This window comes from Diorhabda sublineata, chromosome 10 (assembly GCF_026230105.1).
Source record: "Diorhabda sublineata isolate icDioSubl1.1 chromosome 10, icDioSubl1.1, whole genome shotgun sequence".
NCBI classification, from domain to species: domain Eukaryota; kingdom Metazoa; phylum Arthropoda; class Insecta; order Coleoptera; family Chrysomelidae; genus Diorhabda; species Diorhabda sublineata.
The window spans coordinates 18,300,394-18,323,023 of record NC_079483.1 but is presented as its reverse complement, the minus strand read 5'-3'; the positions used below and the strand labels follow the sequence as shown (position 1 = coordinate 18,323,023).

General features: G+C 32.5%; 1 protein-coding gene across 15 annotated transcripts in view; it reads right to left on the bottom strand.

Moving 5' to 3' along the window:
* LOC130449254 (multidrug resistance-associated protein 1) overlaps nt 1-22,630 on the bottom strand; it is a 46,166-nt gene that overhangs the window by 4,813 nt on the left and 18,723 nt on the right. For 6 of the 15 annotated variants that reach the window (XM_056786948.1, XM_056786950.1, XM_056786947.1 and 3 more), the window contains exons 11-15: nt 19,594-19,727; nt 18,541-18,748; nt 18,189-18,209; nt 16,104-16,562; nt 9,084-9,307 (exon numbers count right to left, since the gene is read on the bottom strand). In XM_056786948.1, the coding sequence (XP_056642926.1) occupies nt 9,084-9,307; nt 16,104-16,562; nt 18,189-18,209; nt 18,541-18,748; nt 19,594-19,727 (1,046 nt within the window). Of the gene's footprint in view, nt 1-2,309; nt 2,531-5,114; nt 5,336-9,083; nt 9,308-16,103; nt 16,563-18,188; nt 18,210-18,540; nt 18,749-19,593; nt 19,728-22,630 lie in introns of all 15 variants that reach the window. The other 9 variants (XM_056786961.1, XM_056786954.1, XM_056786952.1 and 6 more) reach the window with 4 other exon arrangements.

Genomic DNA, 22,630 nt, shown 5'->3' with positions numbered 1-22,630 from the left:
CCGTTAATCTCCCCTCTCTACCGCCAATTTCAATAAAATCAAACTCGGTTTTTGCTTCCATTGAAATGTCCGCCCAAACCATCCAAGAGCCTCCTCCAAAAGCCAGGGCCAGTAGCTGACCTTTCGGCTCAAGGTTAGCTGTCTCAAGTCTTTTTCTACCTATCCAGCCACCGACACCACCTCCTCACGTTTCTCTGAGCTCTCGTTGGGGACCTGATTTGCTGACAATGAATAGGTTCACTATAATTGACCCTGGTATATGAGTTGCTCCTATGCAGGGCTGTCCACCAACCACCAAACGGGGTTTGAAGAAAGATGTAAAAAAAGGAAAATCTCAACCTAAAAAAATGGTACTTTCCAGGTTTAGGGATGTATGTTTGATGAATTTTTTATATTTTTTTATTATTTAATATGAAACGGTTAAATTGGGGGTCGGCTAGAGCTGAGGCAGCATTATTTCCTGTAATGTCCATTTGGCTGGTGAATCGGTTCACCAGGTTACAGGAAAACCTTTTATAAGCGCCAGTTACCCCTTGAGGTTATGAATATAGTTTCATTTTATTACACAGCCGGTGAAACATACAAAAAAATTATAACTAAATGTTTTGGATTTAAATTTAAAGCGAATCAAAAAGCATTTAAAACATTGAGAGTTTCACAAAGCACATTAAACACTCGCAACACAACATTTTTTTCTTATAAACTAGGAGCTTCTATAATCAATAGAGTGCCAACAACACATCGTGAACATCGATCACCCACTTTTCACTTTTATATGTATATAAAAATTGTCGTTATAATTCAAAACGAAATTACATAAAATAATTCATGGAGTTCCAATTTATTTTTCTTATCTTCATAAAAGAATTAATTGATTTTTCTTGTAAAAAAAGTTACAACTTGACATTTAATCACAGAACACATTTCACTTCCGATAACGTAACCTAGCAGACATTAGAAGCGTTCCGAAAAATGGCCGCCAGATCGTGTTGTGTTTGTAGCGTATGTCATCGAACGATTCCGCTACCAATGATAATATTTTATCACCTCGCTTTTTCTCAATTAATATTTATTCAAGGTTCATTCAAACTCATCAAAAAACCGACGATTCTGCGCAATAGAGATTAAGTGTTCCAACAGGGCAGTTACGTTACGATTTATACGAATTTTAACTGTGAAATAAATGTACTGATTGTGTATAAAAATGATTTTAAGTGTCGTAAATAATTTAGTTGCAAGAATCATGCGCGAAAATATAATTCACACGCTTCCAAGAACGGTCCAGATCAGCTGGTTGGAACAAACATTAAGAAATATCTCAATATGTAGAGATGGGAGTTTCTATTTCCCAGCACACGACAGTTACAAGTTATAAGATATTTGAACAGTGAAATAAATATACTGGGTGTAGTTAAAAATAATTATAAGTATCGTATGGTTCAAAATTTAATAAACACAACGCGGGATATGTTTAAAACAAATTGTGATCGATTCGATCCTACCACCGAATTAATAACAAATAACATGTACCTCGAACAGACAGAAAATTCCATCGGAAACATACCATGGTAAATCGTCGTCGATAACTTCGATATCATGAGAAAAACGTGATAAAACACGACCAAGAGGAACCGTATCGAAAAACACCATAGGTAATCGCAAAACTCCTTTCAGCAACGATTTATGCATCGATATAGCGGCCGTCAAACATCCTATTTGTATAGCCAGATCAGTCACGGCTGCAGGAAGGGCTGAAATATACACCATACATGCCGTATATCACTAACAATACTTTTTGCAACGGTATTTTGAAGCTGTTAGTGCTTTTGTGCATTCGTGAGTTATGATATGTACATCGAACCTAACGAAAACATTGTCACCACAACCTTCAACAATATAAGCTATAACAAATATTTGCGAGATGATATTATATTCATATTTATGTAGGAGTATCACAAAATTACTTAAAATCAAGTTATAAGTTCGTCCAATGCGTCCAAAGCCATTGACCTCTATATTTATTACACGTGCAGTGTTGCCAACTCGGAGATTGTGCTTTAATAAAAAGTTTTTTCCAGAAACTTTTTTTATAGACAATATACCGTGGAATTTGTATTATTTTGAAGACATTATGTTTGTTTTGCTCAATTTTAATTAATTAAATAATTAATTTTTTTTTAAATTAGACTTCGGGTGAAAAAAATTCTTTCAGTCGGCAAGATGTTCGTTATCATGTCAAATTATTCAATGAATTGAAAAATTTTAATTGAACGGGAGACAAAACACTTTTACACATCGGTGAAACATACCTCGTATAAACAGTAAATCCCATCGGCTACAAACCATCGCAACTTATCGTCTACCACTTCGATATCTTTAGAAAATCGTGCTAGAATACGACCTATTGGGACAGTATCGAAAAAAGTCATTGGTAATCTCATAACACCTTTCAGCAAAGTACTGTGCATCACAACAGCGGCAGCCAAACACCCCAAGTTGATCGATATATCGCCAATAACTACGGGGATGGCTGAAAACACCAAAATTGTTTCTTTTCAAACAGGGCGTCCAAGAAGATTAAGAAAAAAAAACAATCACAACCGAATAGTTGTACGAGATAAGTTCAACTTGAAATACACAACACTAAAGTTCTTTTGATGGTCACTGGTTGCCATCCTAAACGCTTAAATATAAGCGTTATAATGTTTTATCATATTTAATTCATTGGATTTTCGTATTCAATGTCCATACAAGCTTTCTTCTTTATTACTCATCCCATACGGTTATATTATTATCTTTTTTAGAACGAAAAAATCATTCAGAATTTAATGTAGTTAGAAAATTCGTCGAGAAACACGAAACAACAAATCATCGTTAAAGTACTACTTCAACATCTCATAATTAGAATGCTACCCAGACAGTAGCGGTGTTGCCAGATTTTTTTCGTAGACCTTCCTTCGATTGGGTAATAATCCTTCATAACGGTACAGATAAAATCAAGTAGCTGGTAAAACGAAATATTTAATTCAATACATCGAAATATGAAGAACATTTTTTAATAAAAATGAAGATTTAATTAAAAGAAAATTGGATACGATAGTATAGTAGCGTAGTGTAAATGGCGTTTCTTATTTTATTTCAAGCAATTAACTAAATTTTAATAATCGAATTTATTACTAAATTCTCGGAATATTTACTAAGAATACAACTTTGTCTAAAAATCGGATAAAAATGTTCAATTGTTAGTAGTATACATTTAAGTTATAAATTCTTCAGTAATTCATAAATACTGGCAACATTGAATGGGAGTGTATCGAGAAATGACATAAACAATCGCGATAACAAGTAAATTATATTTTTTGTGGTACTTATATTAGTATAAATTTCACTTTCTTTAATATCATATTAAAAAAAATATTAATACAAATATTTTTCGTTCGTCTACTGTGTGACGTCATTTTCATTCCGATACAACAAGCACATTTGAATGTTATAATCGCGATGTTGCCCGATTGTGAAATTTAGTAAAGAAACATTTATTTTATCTTTAATAATTTGCAATATTTTATATTTATACCTGTATAAACTAGGAAATCCTAGCTAGGTTTAAAATTGTTGTTCTTGAATTTGTGCAATTATAATTATAGTCGAGGAAATAAAACACAAAAGTTTCTGAGTAATAATTTGGATCAAGATGTATTAAAGTGCATTCGATTCGAGAGAGTCTTCCTTAACAAAAATTATTAATAAGTGAAAAGTGCATTTTTGCAGGGAAAAAAGTGCATTTTGAAAAGTGAATCTCGAATTGTTAAAAATGAAAAACTTATAACTCTGAAAATATTGTTGGAAATAAATTTATCCCTACACTATGGATTTTCGAGATTGCTGAGCACTAATATTACGACGGCGATGACCTGCAAGGTACCTGGTGCCGGAGGTAACTAGCTTATACGTCGTCTCCTGGAGTTCCATGGGACTTGAGTATAAAATTGGCCGAAAATATACATCATGGAGGTTTTTGAGATCGCTGAACACGAACATCACTACTGCGATGACCTGCAAGGTACCTGGTGCTGGGGGTAACTAGCTTATACGTCGTCTTCTGGAGTTCCATGGGAATTAAGTATAAAATTGGCCGAATATATATATCCTGGGGGTTTTCGAGATTGCTGAGCACGAATATCACGACAGCGATGACCTGCAAGGTACCTGGTGCTGGGGGTAACTAGCTTATACGACGTCTTCTGGAGTTCCATGGGAATTAAGTATAAAATTGGCCGAAAATATACATCATGGAGGTTTTTGAGATCGCTGAACACGAACATCACTACTGCGATGACCTGCAAGGTACCTGGTGCTGGGGGTAACTAGCTTATACGTCGTCTTCTGGAGTTCCATGGGAATTAAGTATAAAATTGGCCGAAAATATACATCATGGAGGTTTTTGAGATCGCTGAACACGAACATCACTACTGCGATGACCTGCAAGGTACCTGGTGCCGGGGGTAACTAGCTTATACGTCGTCTTCTGGAGTTCCATGGGAATTAAGTATAAAATTGGCCGAAAATATACATCATGGAGGTTTTTGAGATCGCTGAACACGAACATCACTACTGCGATGACCTGCAAGGTACCTGGTGCCGGGGGTAACTAGCTTATACGTCATCTTCTGGAGTTCCATGGGAATTAAGTATAAAATTGGCCGAATATATACATCCTGGGGGTTTTTGAGATCGCTGAACACGAATATGACGACAAAAAATGTGTACCAGGTTTCGTTATCGATGATTGCGGGTATAACTTGAACATTTATTTATATAAAAAAAAAATAGTGAGTAAATAATTCAAGTTTCCGGCGTATTATCACTTTTTTTACTAATTTAGTTGAAGTTTATTAAAATATTTCGACAAATAAACCATTAAACGAAAAATAGTATTGAATAGAAAAAAAAAATTCCTCCGATAGATATTTCCCAAAGATCTAAACACAAATAACAAATAGAGACGCTCATGGAACACAGTTACACGCCATTATTTAGACAGACACAGAACAACAATTCCCAAACAACGAATTTCACAACACGAATCCCTTTGAAAAATTCATGGAACGTACCCTGAAAATATTTCCCATAATAGATGAAACTGTCATCGGTAATCTTGAATCCACGACATCTATATCATTGGAAAACCTCCCTAGTATCCTACCAATTGGGGTAACATCGAAAAAGGTCATTGGTAATTTGATAACGTTGCTCAATACGAATCGATGTAACGTTGTCGCGGCATTTAGTGAACCAAGAGCAAAAATAACGGTTCCAAATATAATACCAGTAGCTGTAAACAAAATTTGTTTCGATAAAATTAATAAATGACCCCCAAATGTTTGATTCTGGACGTAACATTGAAATACGGAAAGCCTTTGACAATGTAGAACACCTCGATCTGTTCACCAGTTCCTTCCAATTGTTTTACGACCATAACTTTGAAAGGTTGTGGTCTTATTCATTACCAGCAGTATCTTTATTGTTTGTTCCCATCGAGTTGATTCGAAGCAGCCCCGTAGTAGCCGTGTCCCAATTTTATAAAAGTCAAGTGCTTGTAGGGCTGCTCTACTATCTGATAACTTGTGATTGTCGAACCGAAAGGTCGTTAAAACAAGGTTAATTGTAAGCCACGATTAATCAAAAACGTGTAATTAGAGTCGATTAAAAGACACTTCCCTTTAATAAATAACAAACCTTGTAACTATAGGTTATAGGTTAAAAATAAGCTACAAGGGAAAGAAGAATAACCTAACCAACGGCACAATCTATCTTAACCTAACTAATTCAATTTGAATCACGTGATAAAATTCGTTTTATTATACAGGGATAATTGTTTTGAATGTTGATTGATTCAAAATGGCGTCTTTAAATATAACTGCTGTTATATCTGAAAGATAATTTTTTTTTACTCACTATGAGACCGCTTTCGATAACTTCGTAACAATTGAACGGTAATTCGGTATCGATATCGAGAATATCTTTCGAAAATCTACTTAAAATTCTACCGATTGGATATATATCGAAAAAATTCATCGGTTGTCGTAGGACGCTGAAGAGTAGTCCTTTATGAATATCTGTAGCGGCGTTCAATGCCGCTATTGTCAAATTTACCTCTGAAGAACAAACGAAAATTGCTACAAATGACGGTATGGTCAAACAATGAACCGAAAATTCCAAGCAGACGTTTTTACAAGGATCAATTGACAGAGATTACTATTGAATATCCTCGAGGTACATTAATACATCCTTTTGGATTATACCAGTTCATACAAAAGGTTGTGAAGGACTTTATGTGAAAATTCTCAAGAGAAAATGCTTCACGGAGGAATACCAATTGTTCCCAACTGGTGGAAAGGTTTCATGATAAAACTATAAGCAACAAACAAACGGGATGAAATAACGGGAACATTGACCAGTTTAATGGGTAGCTGGGAAAACTTACTGACCAATTTGGTACATTCTTTCGATCCAAGGGATCCAAACAGCTCCAAGGTAAACTTAAATGGTATGGGAATCCAGAGCAAGTTGAGAGAACGTAAATTCGAAACATTAATAACGTATAAAACGTTCTGGGGGGTCATTCTGCGTGAAAAAGTTCAATAAAACTAAGAGAGAAGTTGAAGGAAGAATTTTATTGATAAAAAAACGCAGAGAGAACAAATTTGCACCCCAGTTAGTTAGTAATATTCTGTTGAATGGGATCCAAAAAGCTCCAAAGAATATTTAAATGACCTGGAGGTACTGGGAGGTTAGAAAAGGGTGGATTCCAAGCATTTATAACGCACAAATCATTCTGGTGGATCCCCAAAGGATAGAGAGAAGTTTAAAGAAGAACTGTAGTAGTTTATCGATAGAAAAACTTATAAGGAACAAATTTTATATAATAACAGGAGCATTCGCCAGTTGAATGAATTGCTGGCATAACTTTGACCCCAATTAGTTATAATTTTCTTTTGAATAAACTTAAAAGACTTGGAGGTACTAAATGGGTTAGAAAGGAGTGTATTTCAATCATTTACAAAGCAGAAATCATTCAGGGGGTCCCCAAAATACCAAAACAAATTGAAGGAAAAATTGCATCGATGGGAAAACTTGTAAAGAGGAAATTTCTGAAGCATCGACCGGTTGGGTGGATTGAAAAACAGGTCAAACAACTTCAAGATAGATAAAAATGGATTGGAGGACCTTTACAAAGTACAAATCATCAGGGGGATCCCCAAAAGAAAGAGAGGAGTTGAAAGAAGAATTGTAGTAGTAGACAAACTTAAAAAAAAAACAAATTTTAAGCATTTCCAAAGTTGAAACCATTCAGGGGATCTCCAAAATATAAAGACAAGTTGAAGGAATAATTTGTATATATGGAAAAACTTGTGAAGAAGAAATTTTAGGAGCATCGACCAATTGGCTGGATGGAGAGATAGTTCAAACAGTCACAAGATAAAATAAAATTGTATGGAGGACCTGAATGAGTTAGAAAAGGGTGCATTTCAAGCATTTACCGAGTAGAAATCATTCAGGGAATCCCCCAAAATACCAAAACAAGTAGAAGAAAGATTTTTGTCGATGGGGAAATCATTCAAACAGCTTCAAGATCAAATGAAATTGAATGGAAGGCCTGAATGAAATAGGAAAGGGTGTATTTCAAGCATTTCCAAAGTTGAAACCATTCATGGGATCCCCACAATACAAAGACAAGTTGTATCGATGGGAAAACTTGTAAAAAAGAAATTTCTGAAGCATCGAACAGTTGGATGGATTGGAAAACAGTTTAAACAGCTTCAAGATAAATTGAAATTGTATGGAGGGCCTGAATGAGTTGGGAAAGGGTGTATTTCAAACATTTACCGTGTAGAAATCATTCAGGGGATCCCCCAAAATACCAAAACAAGTAGAAGAAAGATTTTTGTCGATGGGGAAATCATTTAAACAGCTTCAAGATCAAATGAAATTGAATGGATGGCCTGAATGAGATAGGAAAGGGTGGATTTCAAGCATTTCCAAAGTTGAAACCATTCAGGGGATGTTCAAAATATAAAGACAAGTTAAAGGAATAATCGTATCGATGGGAAAACTTGTAAAAAAGAAATTTCTGAAGCATCGAACAGTTGGATGGATTGGAAAACAGTTTAAACAGCTTCAAGATAAAATGAAATTGTATGGAGGGACTGAATGAGTTGGAAAAGGGTGCATTTCCAATGTAGAAACCTTTCAGGGGATCCTTACAATACAAAAACAAGTTGTATCGATGGGAATACTTGCAAAAAAAGCATCTGAAGCATCGACCAATTGGATGGATTGGAAAGCAATTCAAACAGCTTCAAGATCAAATGAAATTGAATGGAGGGCCTGATTGAAATAGGAAAGGGTGCATTTCAAGCATTTCCAAAGTTGAAACCATTCAGGGGATGTTCAAAATATAAAGACAAGTTAAAGGAATAATCGTATCGATGGGAAAACTTGTAAAAAAGAAATTTCTGAAGCATCGAACAGTTGGATGGATTGGAAAACAGTTTAAACAGCTTCAAGATAAATTGAAATTGTATGGAGGGCCTGAATGAGTTGGGAAAGGGTGGATTTCAAGTATTTACAAAGTACAAATCATCGTACAATTAAAAATTTTGCAACCTATCAGTTCATTAGATAAAATCTCTGGCAATTGACCACTCGAGATGATAAGACATCAAACAACACAGACATTAAAACAAGCGAAATCAACATCGTTTGGCAATTTCTATAAACAGCGATCTAAAGTATCTACAGCTATATATCTGGTGCAGAAAACACTAGTTCGGCATGCACATCGTAAATATGAAGCATTTAAATGAATGTATTATCTTTTGGAGCTACTTTGACCATCCTTGATCGGTGCTACGTTACTTTCCGTCGAACGGTTTGTGTTCGCTAGATTTTTAGTTAGTAAAAAGATCTGTTATCTTCGAATATGATTATGTATCAATATTATTGTCATTTCAATTCGAATTATCACTTATAACTGCTTTTATACCAAACTAAAGTGAAATAAAACACATTTTACTAACCGAATAGAAGCAATTTACCCATCCTCTCATAGTCATTGGTAAAACGTTATCCAATGTATCGATATCTTTGCTGAATCTATTTAAGACTCTTCCGAGAGGAGTGACGTCGAAAAATGTCGTACAAGGTGCTCTCAAAACGTTTCTAAGTATCAATATATGTAAAGATTTGGCAGCGTTTAAAGATCCTACATATAACGCCAACGACGCTAGCAGTATCGTTATAACTGAAAATCCAAAAATTTCATTACTAACCATTTGCCACAGATTTTATCCAGGATAATATAAAATTTTGTTTTTTATTAATTTGCAATGCTACTGTTAATACAGAATTAGTGACAACAACGAAATTATTGAGGAAAAAAGTAAAATGAGAAGACGAGAAATATTCGTGTTTATATTTATTTCAGCAGGGATACCGACAAACGAGTACATCTAGCAACACTGCATACTTGGCCTTGTGATCACAGCTGATTTTGTACTTTATTTAATTGAGGAAAAATGATCGAAAAAGGAGAATTGATGTGGTTTGGAGATGTTGTGAGAATGGGAGAATAAATAAACAGCTTCTGTGAAAATTAAATTTAGAAAACAAACTGGGAACAGGAAATAATCCGAGGGGGCCTAAATCTGGCGAATAGGGTGCATGGGGTAGCAATTTCAACTTCGATTCTTCAATTTTGGTAACGAATCAGATCTGGGGCGTTCCCAAAGTGGTCTAGATGTATCCCTAGGGGTCCACGGGAAACTCTTCAACAAGAGTGTACTTAACTACAAACAAGTATTTCGAAAGTGGTTTACAAGTAGAAAAATTTGGGAATTTCCGATCTATAATCATTATTTCCAAACATAAAGCTGTTGAAATTCCGCTGCAAATGGTTGTAACAAATAAACGAAAACAAAACAAAAACAACGTAAACGAGTAGGTGAAAAGCGAGGCAAATAAACGTTCCCAAGCAAAATTTTTAATAATTTTAAGAAAACAATTCACTAAGTTTTTAGCAAGTTTGGTTAGTAATTATACACGTAAAATGATAATGAAATATAACGAGAAATGTTCAAATGAACTACTAAGTGTAATGACAGAAAATTCATGATCAAAATATTTGAGAAGTTTGGAAGGAAGGATGATTATAAAATATGGACATAATGAAAAAGAATTGGAGATTCCTAAGCCAAAGGACATTCAAGGTAAGTGGGAGGATTTGAAAGAATAATATAAGAATGAAAGCCACAAAACGTTGAGAAAAATGCAAGATGCGAGAAGTTTGGGATGATTTAAAATCAAAATCAAGATTAAAAATAAAAAAAAATAAACAAAGAACATTCCAAAAGTATGGGAGAATTAAGAAGATGAAAACAATAAGAATCCAGACACAACTATAACCACCAGGTGGTATGGAAGCTGGTCCTCAGCATCCCAACTACTCCTGGCGAACCCTTGGTGAAAATACAGGACCTAGTCCTAACATAAGAAGAAGAAGAAAACAATAAGAGAATAAGAAACGCATGCAAAGTTTTCGAAGTCACAAAGCATTGGGAAAAATGCAAGATTTTGATGCAAAATTATATGCAATAAGTTTGGAATGATTTAAAATCAAAATCAAGATTAAAAAAAAATAAACAAAGAATATTCCAAAAGTATGGGAGAATTAAGAAGATGAAAACAATAAGAATCCAGACACAACTATAACCACCAGGTGGTATGGAAGCTGGTCCTCAGCATCCCAACTACTCCTGGCGAACCCTTGGTGAAAATACAGGACCTAGTCCTAACATAAGAAGAAGAAGAAAACAATAAGAGAATAAGAAACGCATGCAAAGTTTTCGAAGTCACAAAGCATTGGGAAAAATGCAAGATTTTGATGCAAAATTATATGCAATAAGTTTGGAATGATTTAAAATCAAAATCAAGATTAAAAAAAAATAAACAAAGAATATTCCAAAAGTATGGGAGAATTAAGAAGATGAAAACAATAAGAATCCAGACACAACTATAACCACCAGGTGGTATGGAAGCTGGTCCTCAGCATCCCAACTACTCCTGGCGAACCCTTGATGAAAATACAGGACCTAGTCCTAACATAAGAAGAAGAAGAAAACAATAAGAGAATAAGAAACGCATGCAAAGTTTTCGAAGTCACAAAGCATTGGGAAAAATGCAAGATTTTGATGCAAAATTATATGCAATAAGTTTGGAATGATTTAAAATCAAAATCAAGATTAAAAAAAAATAAACAAAGAATATTCCAAAAGTATGGGAGAATTAAGAAGATGAAAACAATAAGAATCCAGACACAACTATAACCACCAGGTGGTATGGAAGCTGGTCCTCAGCATCCCAACTACTCCTGGCGAACCCTTGATGAAAATACAGGACCTAGTCCTAACATAAGAAGAAGAAGAAAACAATAAGAGAATAAGAAACGCATGCAAAGTTTTCGAAGTCACAAAGCATTGGGAAAAATGCAAGATTTTGATGCAAAATTATATGCAATAAGTTTGGAATGATTTAAAATCAAAATCAAGATTAAAAAAAAATAAACAAAGAATATTCCAAAAGTATGGGAGAATTAAGAAGATGAAAACAATAAGAATCCAGACACAACTATAACCACCAGGTGGTATGGAAGCTGGTCCTCAGCATCCCAACTACTCCTGGCGAACCCTTGGTGAAAATACAGGACCTAGTCCTAACATAAGAAGAAGAAGAAAACAATAAGAGAATAAGAAACGCATGCAAAGTTTTCGAAGTCACAAAGCATTGGGAAAAATGCAAGATTTTGATGCAAAATTATATGCAATAAGTTTGGAATGATTTAAAATCAAAATCAAGATTAAAAAAAAATAAACAAAGAATATTCCAAAAGTATGGGAGAATTAAGAAGATGAAAACAATAAGAATCCAGACACAACTATAACCACCAGGTGGTATGGAAGCTGGTCCTCAGCATCCCAACTACTCCTGGCGAACCCTTGATGAAAATACAGGACCTAGTCCTAACATAAGAAGAAGAAGAAAACAATAAGAGAATAAGAAACGCATGCAAAGTTTTCGAAGTCACAAAGCATTGGGAAAAATGCAAGATTTTGATGCAAAATTATATGCAATAAGTTTGGAATGATTTAAAATCAAAATCAAGATTAAAAAAAAATAAACAAAGAATATTCCAAAAGTATGGGAGAATTAAGAAGATGAAAACAATAAGAATCCAGACACAACTATAACCACCAGGTGGTATGGAAGCTGGTCCTCAGCATCCCAACTACTCCTGGCGAACCCTTGGTGAAAATACAGGACCTAGTCCTAACATAAGAAGAAGAAGAAAACAATAAGAGAATAAGAAACGCATGCAAAGTTTTCGAAGTCACAAAGCATTGGGAAAAATGCAAGATTTTGATGCAAAATTATATGCAATAAGTTTGGAATGATTTAAAATCAAAATCAAGATTAAAAAAAAATAAACAAAGAATATTCCAAAAGTATGGGAGAATTAAGAAGATGAAAACAATAAGAATCCAGACACAACTATAACCACCAGGTGGTATGGAAGCTGGTCCTCAGCATCCCAACTACTCCTGGCGAACCCTTGATGAAAATACAGGACCTAGTCCTAACATAAGAAGAAGAAGAAAACAATAAGAGAATAAGAAACGCATGCAAAGTTTTCGAAGTCACAAAGCATTGGGAAAAATGCAAGATTTTGATGCAAAATTATATGCAATAAGTTTGGAATGATTTAAAATCAAAATCAAGATTAAAAAAAAATAAACAAAGAATATTCCAAAAGTATGGGAGAATTAAGAAGATGAAAACAATAAGAATCCAGACACAACTATAACCACCAGGTGGTATGGAAGCTGGTCCTCAGCATCCCAACTACTCCTGGCGAACCCTTGATGAAAATACAGGACCTAGTCCTAACATAAGAAGAAGAAGAAAACAATAAGAGAATAAGAAACGCATGCAAAGTTTTCGAAGTCACAAAGCATTGGGAAAAATGCAAGATTTTGATGCAAAATTATATGCAATAAGTTTGGAATGATTTAAAATCAAAATCAAGATTAAAAAAAAATAAACAAAGAATATTCCAAAAGTATGGGAGAATTAAGAAGATGAAAACAATAAGAATCCAGACACAACTATAACCACCAGGTGGTATGGAAGCTGGTCCTCAGCATCCCAACTACTCCTGGCGAACCCTTGATGAAAATACAGGACCTAGTTCTAACGTAAGAAGAAGAAGAAAACAATAAGAGAATAAGAAACGAATGCAAAGTTTTCGAAGTCACAAAGCATTGGGAAAAATGCAAGATTTTGATGCAAAAAAATCCTCAGGGAGCTTGGAATGATTTGAGATCAAAACCAGATTAAAAATAAGGAATAAGCAAGATTTTGAAGCTAAATAACATTCGAGAAGTACGGGAAGTATTATAAAACAAGAAATAAAAAAAACAATGAAAAGATTTTTTCGATGCCAATGGACATTAGACTTACAATTTCAAAGAATATAAAGAAAAATGTGAATAAATTTGGAAACCTGAAAAGAATATAGAAAAATTTTAAAGAAATTTGTTAAATAACTTAAAAATAATGTACGAGGTGTTAATATTAAGTGTGATTTCATATATTATTAGACAAAGTGTTTCTCAAAGTCCCAATACCATTAAAATCGCATCGTTTCCCCATAATTGCGCTAGTTTTTGATATTTTTTTGTTCCAATCGGTTCAAAATTATTTTTTATAAAGTAGTAACAGTTTTTGATAGTGATTGGACACATCAGAGCACTGTAACTTATCTAAACCATATGTATTGGAGCAATAGAACAAATTATTCATTTATATAGTGTAAGTTGAAAATAAAACCAATCAGATTTCGTGAGTGCGATCGCAACTACAGGCAAAGTAAACGGAAAAACGTGCGAAACTAATAATGGATATTTGTAAAAAGATAAAATCTAGAACGATATTTTATACATAAAATTATGAAACAATTTTTGTTAGTAACAAGTTTCATTTTCAATAAAAGAACGTTTTTTTATATATAAAACTGGTTCTAACCAGATAATGAGACGAGTAAGGGCGTAGATGACTGATCAAGGACCGATTAATGAGTTAAAGTTTCTCACAAGGAAACGAATTTTGACTAGACCGCATCTTTGAGAAGCCTCAAAGCAAATATTAACGGATCTGGGTCAGAAAAACTGCTCATTCAATTCTTCGATATGGGGTAGAAGTCTAGTCAAACGTCCTGAGATGGTACGAAGCTTGAAAATCGCCTTTTTCTACCGGACAGTTTTTGCACAAGCTGTCCTAGTGGTGGCGAGTATAATCCCCGTGGACCTCCTGGCTTTCGAGCTCAAAGAGGATAAACGGAAACAGCTCAGACATAAAACGACAGGATGCGGCAACCGTCGAACGTACTACAACAATATAAACGTGGCAACAACGGCGGATAGAAGATAAATCAGGTGAATGGACGCGACGACTGATAAAAGACCTTAAACTGTGGACCTAAAGGAAGTTTAAACACGAATTGTGTGTAATCACTGGAGGGGTTTGGAAGTGGAAGTAGAGAAAACTGTCGGCAGCATAAACCCTGATTGAATCGTCCAGGTGATTCTGCACGGTTGCCAGGTATGAAGATTTCATAAGAACGGAAGCAGACAGACCCGCTATAGATCCTAGTTGGACGGAAATGACAGAAGATGGCGGCTTAATGGGTAGGCTACTGGAGTGCTATCAGGTCTCCTGGTGGAATCCGTTTGATCTTAAAAAAAAACCAATTTTGTTCTAGATTTCTTCTCATTTACAATATTAGTAGAAATTACTGGTATAACATGTTGAAAATATTACAAAAAACAATAATGATGTGAGTGGCTACTTTTTATAATATTTTGGGGTGCAACAATGAAGCTCTAGCTATTTAAATGCGAACCTGTTAAGTGACTTTCTCTAAAAAAGTCGAAGATATAACAAAAAAAAAATAAATCGGTAATAATGAATAAGTCTTCTTCTTCTACTTTCTTATCTAGTTAGAATAATTGAGTTAGGCATATTGGTATGTAATTTGTGGTATCATTTCTGACCTCCATCAACTCTTTTATCGATGTCTTGCCTTCTCCTCCAGATATTTAACCATTTCTGGATTTATTTTGTTGATTTTTATTCTCAGTATTTCCACTTTGACTTCTTCATAGCTGATTTCTTCCATTTGTATTTCCTCTTTCTACATCCTCTGCCATGATGTTTGGTCTGCTTCTTTTTCTGAATTTCTTCGACTTCAGGTTTTGTTTCAAGTTCGTTTTCTACATCTTCAATTTATTTTTCTTTTCTTCTAATGCTTTTGTGCGATTCCAAAAATTTCTGTTGTCATTATCGTATCGGTTCATCTCAGAATTATTATGTTTCGATTCCCTTACTTATTTATTCACTTTTTGTACTCTTCACCTTCTTCGGATTGTGTATATAGTCCTCTTTTATTGTTTTCCTATTATCCTATCCTGCTACTATCTCACATATTTCATATTTTTCCACCTGTCTTCTGAATTCCAGTTTCTAACTACTTTTTTTAATTCTCAAAATTTTCTATTTGTTAATTTTTGATATTCTTATTGTACTTCTTCCTCTTTAGGTTTATGTACTACTATTTTTTTGTACTGTACTCGTCTGGCGATTAAAAAATGTTAATTTTTTGATTTTTTAGTGCCATTACCCATTAAAATAAAAACTAATCGTTCCTCTAATTATTTTGAGCAGTGTATATGAACAAAAATTAACAGAAAAGAAAATTCTCATTCTAAAAAGTAAATAAAATTAATATTATGGTAGATACATTAAAATAACACTCCGATAGGATATTTAAAACAGTCTTAACATAACCTTAAATATTTAAAATGCGTTACAATCAACTATATTAATTTTATAAGCGTTATAATTAAATATTTTCATATATATATGAACAAGCAACATAACTACATTGAGTCAACTATTCAATCGTGCTAAATAGAAAAGTGTCTTACCCTGACCGAGACCCAGAGCCCCATAAACTCCTAAATACATGTCCCTTCGAGCGGTATCCACTACATTATACGATACGATTTTATTATCATCGGCCCATTGTCCCAACCAAACATTAGAACCAACACTGAATCCTTGATACACGAAATTGAATATTAGTGTAGCCAACATAAACAACAATCCGATGGATTTCAAGTAATGCTTGTATACAGCCCATCTAACGTTCCCGGTTTCCGCCTTTTCCGTTTCGATCAACTTTTCCCCGCGTTTTATTTCTTCTGTCGAGGTTTTTCTATTGGTTTTGTCTATGCTGTTCAATCTTTGTACGGAACCGTTACCGATGTGATCTGAACCGGTTTCAGATTGGGATTCGGATACGCGCGATCGATGTCTTATTAGTTTTTTTGTTACTTCTTCGGATAGAGGAGTATCGCCCAATTGATCTTTCAGTTCATCTAATTCTGCAAAAATATTTTATTCGGATAAAAAAAAATTTTTCAAACATAAAACAAAATTTCGAAGAGTTGTTTAAAGGAATACCCTGTAGATATATACTGGACTTTCTTTTGGAGGGAACAATTTAAAAATATATATAGATTAGCTGAAAAGTTCACGGAGCTAGATGAAAATGAATAAACAATTTATATAGGGGAGTATAGAGTACAGGATGTCTCTATAAAATATAAAAAAAATTATAATTTATAACTTAATTTGAATTAATTCTGGAAATTGTGATTTTTAAAGCCAATTACGCCCTCTAGTGATATATTTATACTAAATTAGAACAATATCAAGGTTCTTCACGATATGGTTACAATTTTTTTCATAACCGTGCTATGAACGGTTCCTTATACAGACCGAAACCCATCTTATTGAGACATCCGGTACATTACTTGGTACTACAATGAATAATTTAATGATGCAGTATATTTCAACAGAAAAACTAGTGTAAATCAATTATTTACTTGATCGAAACCTGATTTTATGCATTCTAAGTATATCAGAAAGTTTTTTTTTTTTAATAAAAACCATGAAAATAATTCAATCTAAAAAGCAAACGTGATGTATACGATGAAATGATGAAGGCCAAATATCTATAACAAGTCGTAATGAATTATTAATAATTCTAACAGGACTGGAATATTTTTGGGGACATCCCATATCAAAATACTGAAAATAGCAAACAAACAGTTATTGATTATTATTTACCCACCCGGTATTTCTCATAAAAAAGTTTTAGGGGTTGGGATAATTGGTTTTTCAAGATACCCTGTATATTTTAAAATTATTGAAAAGTCCTCTTCCTACTGATTCCAAAAATATACAATATGCCCCCACTAACTTATTCAGTGTGTGAGTTATTATATGTTGAAAATCTCAGCTTAACTAGCTTAAATATGAAACAGTTAATAATATCAGATCTCACTTAAATATAACTTTTTCATATTTCCGTTAGTTAAACAAAAAACAAAGTTTTGATAGAAAAATCGTGGGGTTTTGTTAATAAAAAGTCAGTAGGTTGCAATTTTTAAGGGAAACCATTATTGGTTTTTCAAGATACCCTGTATATTTCCAAATTTTTGAAAAGCCCTCTTCCTACTGATTCCAAAAATATACAATATGCCCCCACTAACTTATTCAGTGTGTGAGTTATTATATGTTGAAAATCTCAGCTTAACTAGCTTAAATATGAAACAGTTAATATCAGATCTCACTTAAATATAACTTGTTCATATTCAAGTTAGTTAAGCTGAGATTTTCAACATTGAATAACTCGAAAAATATATATCTTAGGGGTGGCATGTTATATATCATTGGAATCAGGAGAAAAAGACCGTTACAAAAATTATGAAATATACGGGGTAACTTAAAAAAAACGAATACTATTTTGAAATCTCTAAATTTATGAATGATAAAACTTTTTATGAATATGTTATGCAACTTCTTCTAATCCCCTGAGTATTTTTTTAAATGATTACATCTAGTCCTGTTATTAGAATGAATATGATGCAAAAAAATTAATTGATGATTAAAACCAAACATCAAAATGCATTCTATCTACTTTTATCGAGTTTCAAACGACATACCATTTGTTTTTACGTTAGAACCTATAAAAATATAAAATTGCGTTACCATTAATTTAGATTTTCTTAGAAATTAACAAAATGACAGTGCAAAAATGTCAATCCAGTCGAATTTGAAGTACTAGTAACTATATATTATAATGATTTATTATAGTCCACGACATGGACCGTGAAGTCGGTCCTGTTACGGGTACAAATTTCTAAGAAATAAAGCGGAGAAATTTTAAATTGTTTTTATAACTTATTTACAGTAAGTTATGGCCGTTTTAATGTTTTAATAATATATTTTTTAGTTTGTACATGTTTGCACTGTTTTTTTTTTAAAAGAAATAAACGAAAAGTGGAATTTACTCACCAGCTTCGGTTTCGGCTTCTTCGGTAATGTGTTGCAACAAGAACTCTGCAAAAGCACCTTTCCTATCCAATAGTTCTTGATATGTCCCAGTTTCGGATACTTCGCCATTCTTCAGTACAATAATTTTATCCGTTCGTGGTAAATAAGTGATTCCGTGCGTAACTAAAACTCTAGTTTTATTTTTCAGTAAACCGTGAGGTCCAATAACCTAAAACACAATCAAACATATATAATTTGTTCTATAAAATGATATCAAAACCTGTATAGAAATTTTATAAAACTGCATACGACGTCACGAGGGTTGCTATTTATATTTTTGGCAACACTGCTTCTATCACTCGCATTTATGGTGTGGACTTTACATTGTTGAACATAACCTCGAATCACAAAATTTTGATATTTTAATACTAGTAACGTTGAATGACTTTGAACAATACAAGAACGAAATCCTTCACTACTGTCGTTACTGAAAACAAGTTGTCGTCACGTGACATACAATGAGATTGAGGCATTAGTACGACTACAATTAGCAAGATCATTTGGTCCTAAAATATTTTTTCTTGTCGGATCTCATAAAACAACAAATTTTTAAGAAGTTTACTTTCTAGAATCCGAATTATCGAGAATACATAGTTTTGTATAAATTTGCGCTTATTTATCGGAGTAAGTCACGTGAGGGAAGGAGGAGAGAGTAAAGCTAAGTAATTATTTGGCAGAGGGGGTCACGTTAGGCTACGTGCATGGAGGGAGGTGTCCGGAAAAGACTATAATATGACACCACGTGGTTTATAGACGCTCCCTAATATGATATCATCCTTAATACATCAATATAGACAAGTGTGTGTTTAAATAAATTAATACTTTAAGTGTTAAGTAATAAATGTATAGTTTGGTGAATAGTAAATAATTTAGTGTAAGTGTATAGTTTAGTGAATAGTAAATATTTTAGTGTAAGCGTTTAAATAGTATGTAGTAATTTCCAGTTTTCAATTTATGAAAAAGTATTTAGTGGTAAGTATCCGAAATATCGAGTTTTATTATTGTATTTCTTACTTTTTCGAAAATATGTTTGCCGACGTGACTGTCGACGGCACTAAGTGGATCGTCTAAAAAGTATATATCGGCATTTGAGTATACGGCTCTTGCTAAACTGACTCGCTGTTTTTGTCCACCTGATAAGTTGATACCTGTAATAAGAATTCGCAAAATGAAATTTTACCCAAAATATTAAACAGGTGCACCAACTTCCAGCGGAAGGGTTTGTAGCATGCTAATCGGTAAAAGACTTTTTGAAATAACTTCTAACAATTAAAAAAAATTGGTTTTTATTTGCTTATTCATCAACTATCGTCTAAATAACCAAATAAGGTAAATAATGAGTCATTAGTTAATTTTAATCTTCAGTTAACGATGATAAAAACTTTTCTTGATATTGTGCAAAAGCATCATAGAAATTAATAAAGATTGATTTTTATTGCATTATCCATTAACTATGTCTCTTAAATAACTAATTAAGTTAAATATGGAGCCATTAGTTAATTTTGAGGTTTAGTTAACATTAATCCTACTCGAATAATTAGAAATCTTGTTCAATTGTGCAAAAAATATCACAGAAACAAATAAACTTTGATTTTTATTGCCTTAATCATTAACTGTGTCTTCTATATAACTAATCAAAGTAAATATGGAGTCATTAGTTAATTTTGAGGTTTAGTTAACATTAATCCTACTCGAATAATTAGAAATCTTGTTCAATTGTGCAAAAAATATCACAGAAACAAATAAACTTTGATTTTTATTGCCTTAATCATTAACTGTGTCTTCTATATAACTAATCAAAGTAAATATGGAGTCATTAGTTAATTTTGAGGTTTAGTTAACATTAATGCTACTCGAATAATTAGAAATCTTGTTCAATTGTGCAAAAAATATCACAGAAACAAATAAACTTTGATTTTTATTGCCTTAATCATTAACTGTGTCTTCTATATAACTAATCAAAGTAAATATGGAGTCATTAGTTAATTTTGAGGTTTAGTTAACATTAATCCTACTCGAATAATTAGAAATCTTGTTCAATTGTGCAAAAAATATCACAGAAACAAATAAACTTTGATTTTTATTGCCTTAATCATTAACTGTGTCTTCTATATAACTAATCAAAGTAAATATGGAGTCATTAGTTAATTTTGAGGTTTAGTTAACATTAATGCTACTCGAATAATTAGAAATCTTGTTCAATTGTGCAAAAAATATCACAGAAACAAATAAACTTTGATTTTTATTGCCTTAATCATTAACTGTGTCTTCTATATAACTAATCAAAGTAAATATGGAGTCATTAGTTAATTTTGAGGTTTAGTTAACATTAATGCTACTCGAATAATTAGAAATCTTGTTCAATTGTGCAAAAAATATCACAGAAACAAATAAACTTTGATTTTTATTGCCTTAATCATTAACTGTGTCTTCTATATAACTAATCAAAGTAAATATGGAGTCATTAGTTAATTTTGAGGTTTAGTTAACATTAATCCTACTCGAATAATTAGAAATCTTGTTCAATTGTGCAAAAAATATCACAGAAACAAATAAACTTTGATTTTTATTGCCTTAATCATTAACTGTGTCTTCTATATAACTAATCAAAGTAAATATGGAGTCATTAGTTAATTTTGAGGTTTAGTTAACATTAATCCTACTCGAATAATTAGAAATCTTGTTCAATTGTGCAAAAAATATCACAGAAACAAATAAACTTTGATTTTTATTGCCTTAATCATTAACTGTGTCTTCTATATAACTAATCAAAGTAAATATGGAGTCATTAGTTAATTTTGAGGTTTAGTTAACATTAATCCTACTCGAATAATTAGAAATCTTGTTCAATTGTGCAAAAAATATCACAGAAACAAATAAACTTTGATTTTTATTGCCTTAATCATTAACTGTGTCTTCTATATAACTAATCAAAGTAAATATGGAGTCATTAGTTAATTTTGAGGTTTAGTTAACATTAATCCTACTCGAATAATTAGAAATCTTGTTCAATTGTGCAAAAAATATCACAGAAACAAATAAACTTTGATTTTTATTGCCTTAATCATTAACTGTGTCTTCTATATAACTAATCAAAGTAAATATGGAGTCATTAGTTAATTTTGAGGTTTAGTTAACATTAATCCTACTCGAATAATTAGAAATCTTGTTCAATTGTGCAAAAAATATCACAGAAACAAATAAACTTTGATTTTTATTGCCTTAATCATTAACTGTGTCTTCTATATAACTAATCAAAGTAAATATGGAGTCATTAGTTAATTTTGAGGTTTAGTTAACATTAATCCTACTCGAATAATTAGAAATCTTGTTCAATTGTGCAAAAAATATCACAGAAACAAATAAACTTTGATTTTTATTGCCTTAATCATTAACTGTGTCTTCTATATAACTAATCAAAGTAAATATGGAGTCATTAGTTAATTTTGAGGTTTAGTTAACATTAATCCTACTCGAATAATTAGAAATCTTGTTCAATTGTGCAAAAAATATCACAGAAACAAATAAACTTTGATTTTTATTGCCTTAATCATTAACTGTGTCTTCTATATAACTAATCAAAGTAAATATGGAGTCATTAGTTAATTTTGAGGTTTAGTTAACATTAATCCTACTCGAATAATTAGAAATCTTGTTCAATTGTGCAAAAAATATCACAGAAACAAATAAACTTTGATTTTTATTGCCTTAATCATTAACTGTGTCTTCTATATAACTAATCAAAGTAAATATGGAGTCATTAGTTAATTTTGAGGTTTAGTTAACATTAATCCTACTCGAATAATTAGAAATCTTGTTCAATTGTGCAAAAAATATCACAGAAACAAATAAACTTTGATTTTTATTGCCTTAATCATTAACTGTGTCTTCTATATAACTAATCAAAGTAAATATGGAGTCATTAGTTAATTTTGAGGTTTAGTTAACATTAATCCTACTCGAATAATTAGAAATCTTGTTCAATTGTGCAAAAAATATCACAGAAACAAATAAACTTTGATTTTTATTGCCTTAATCATTAACTGTGTCT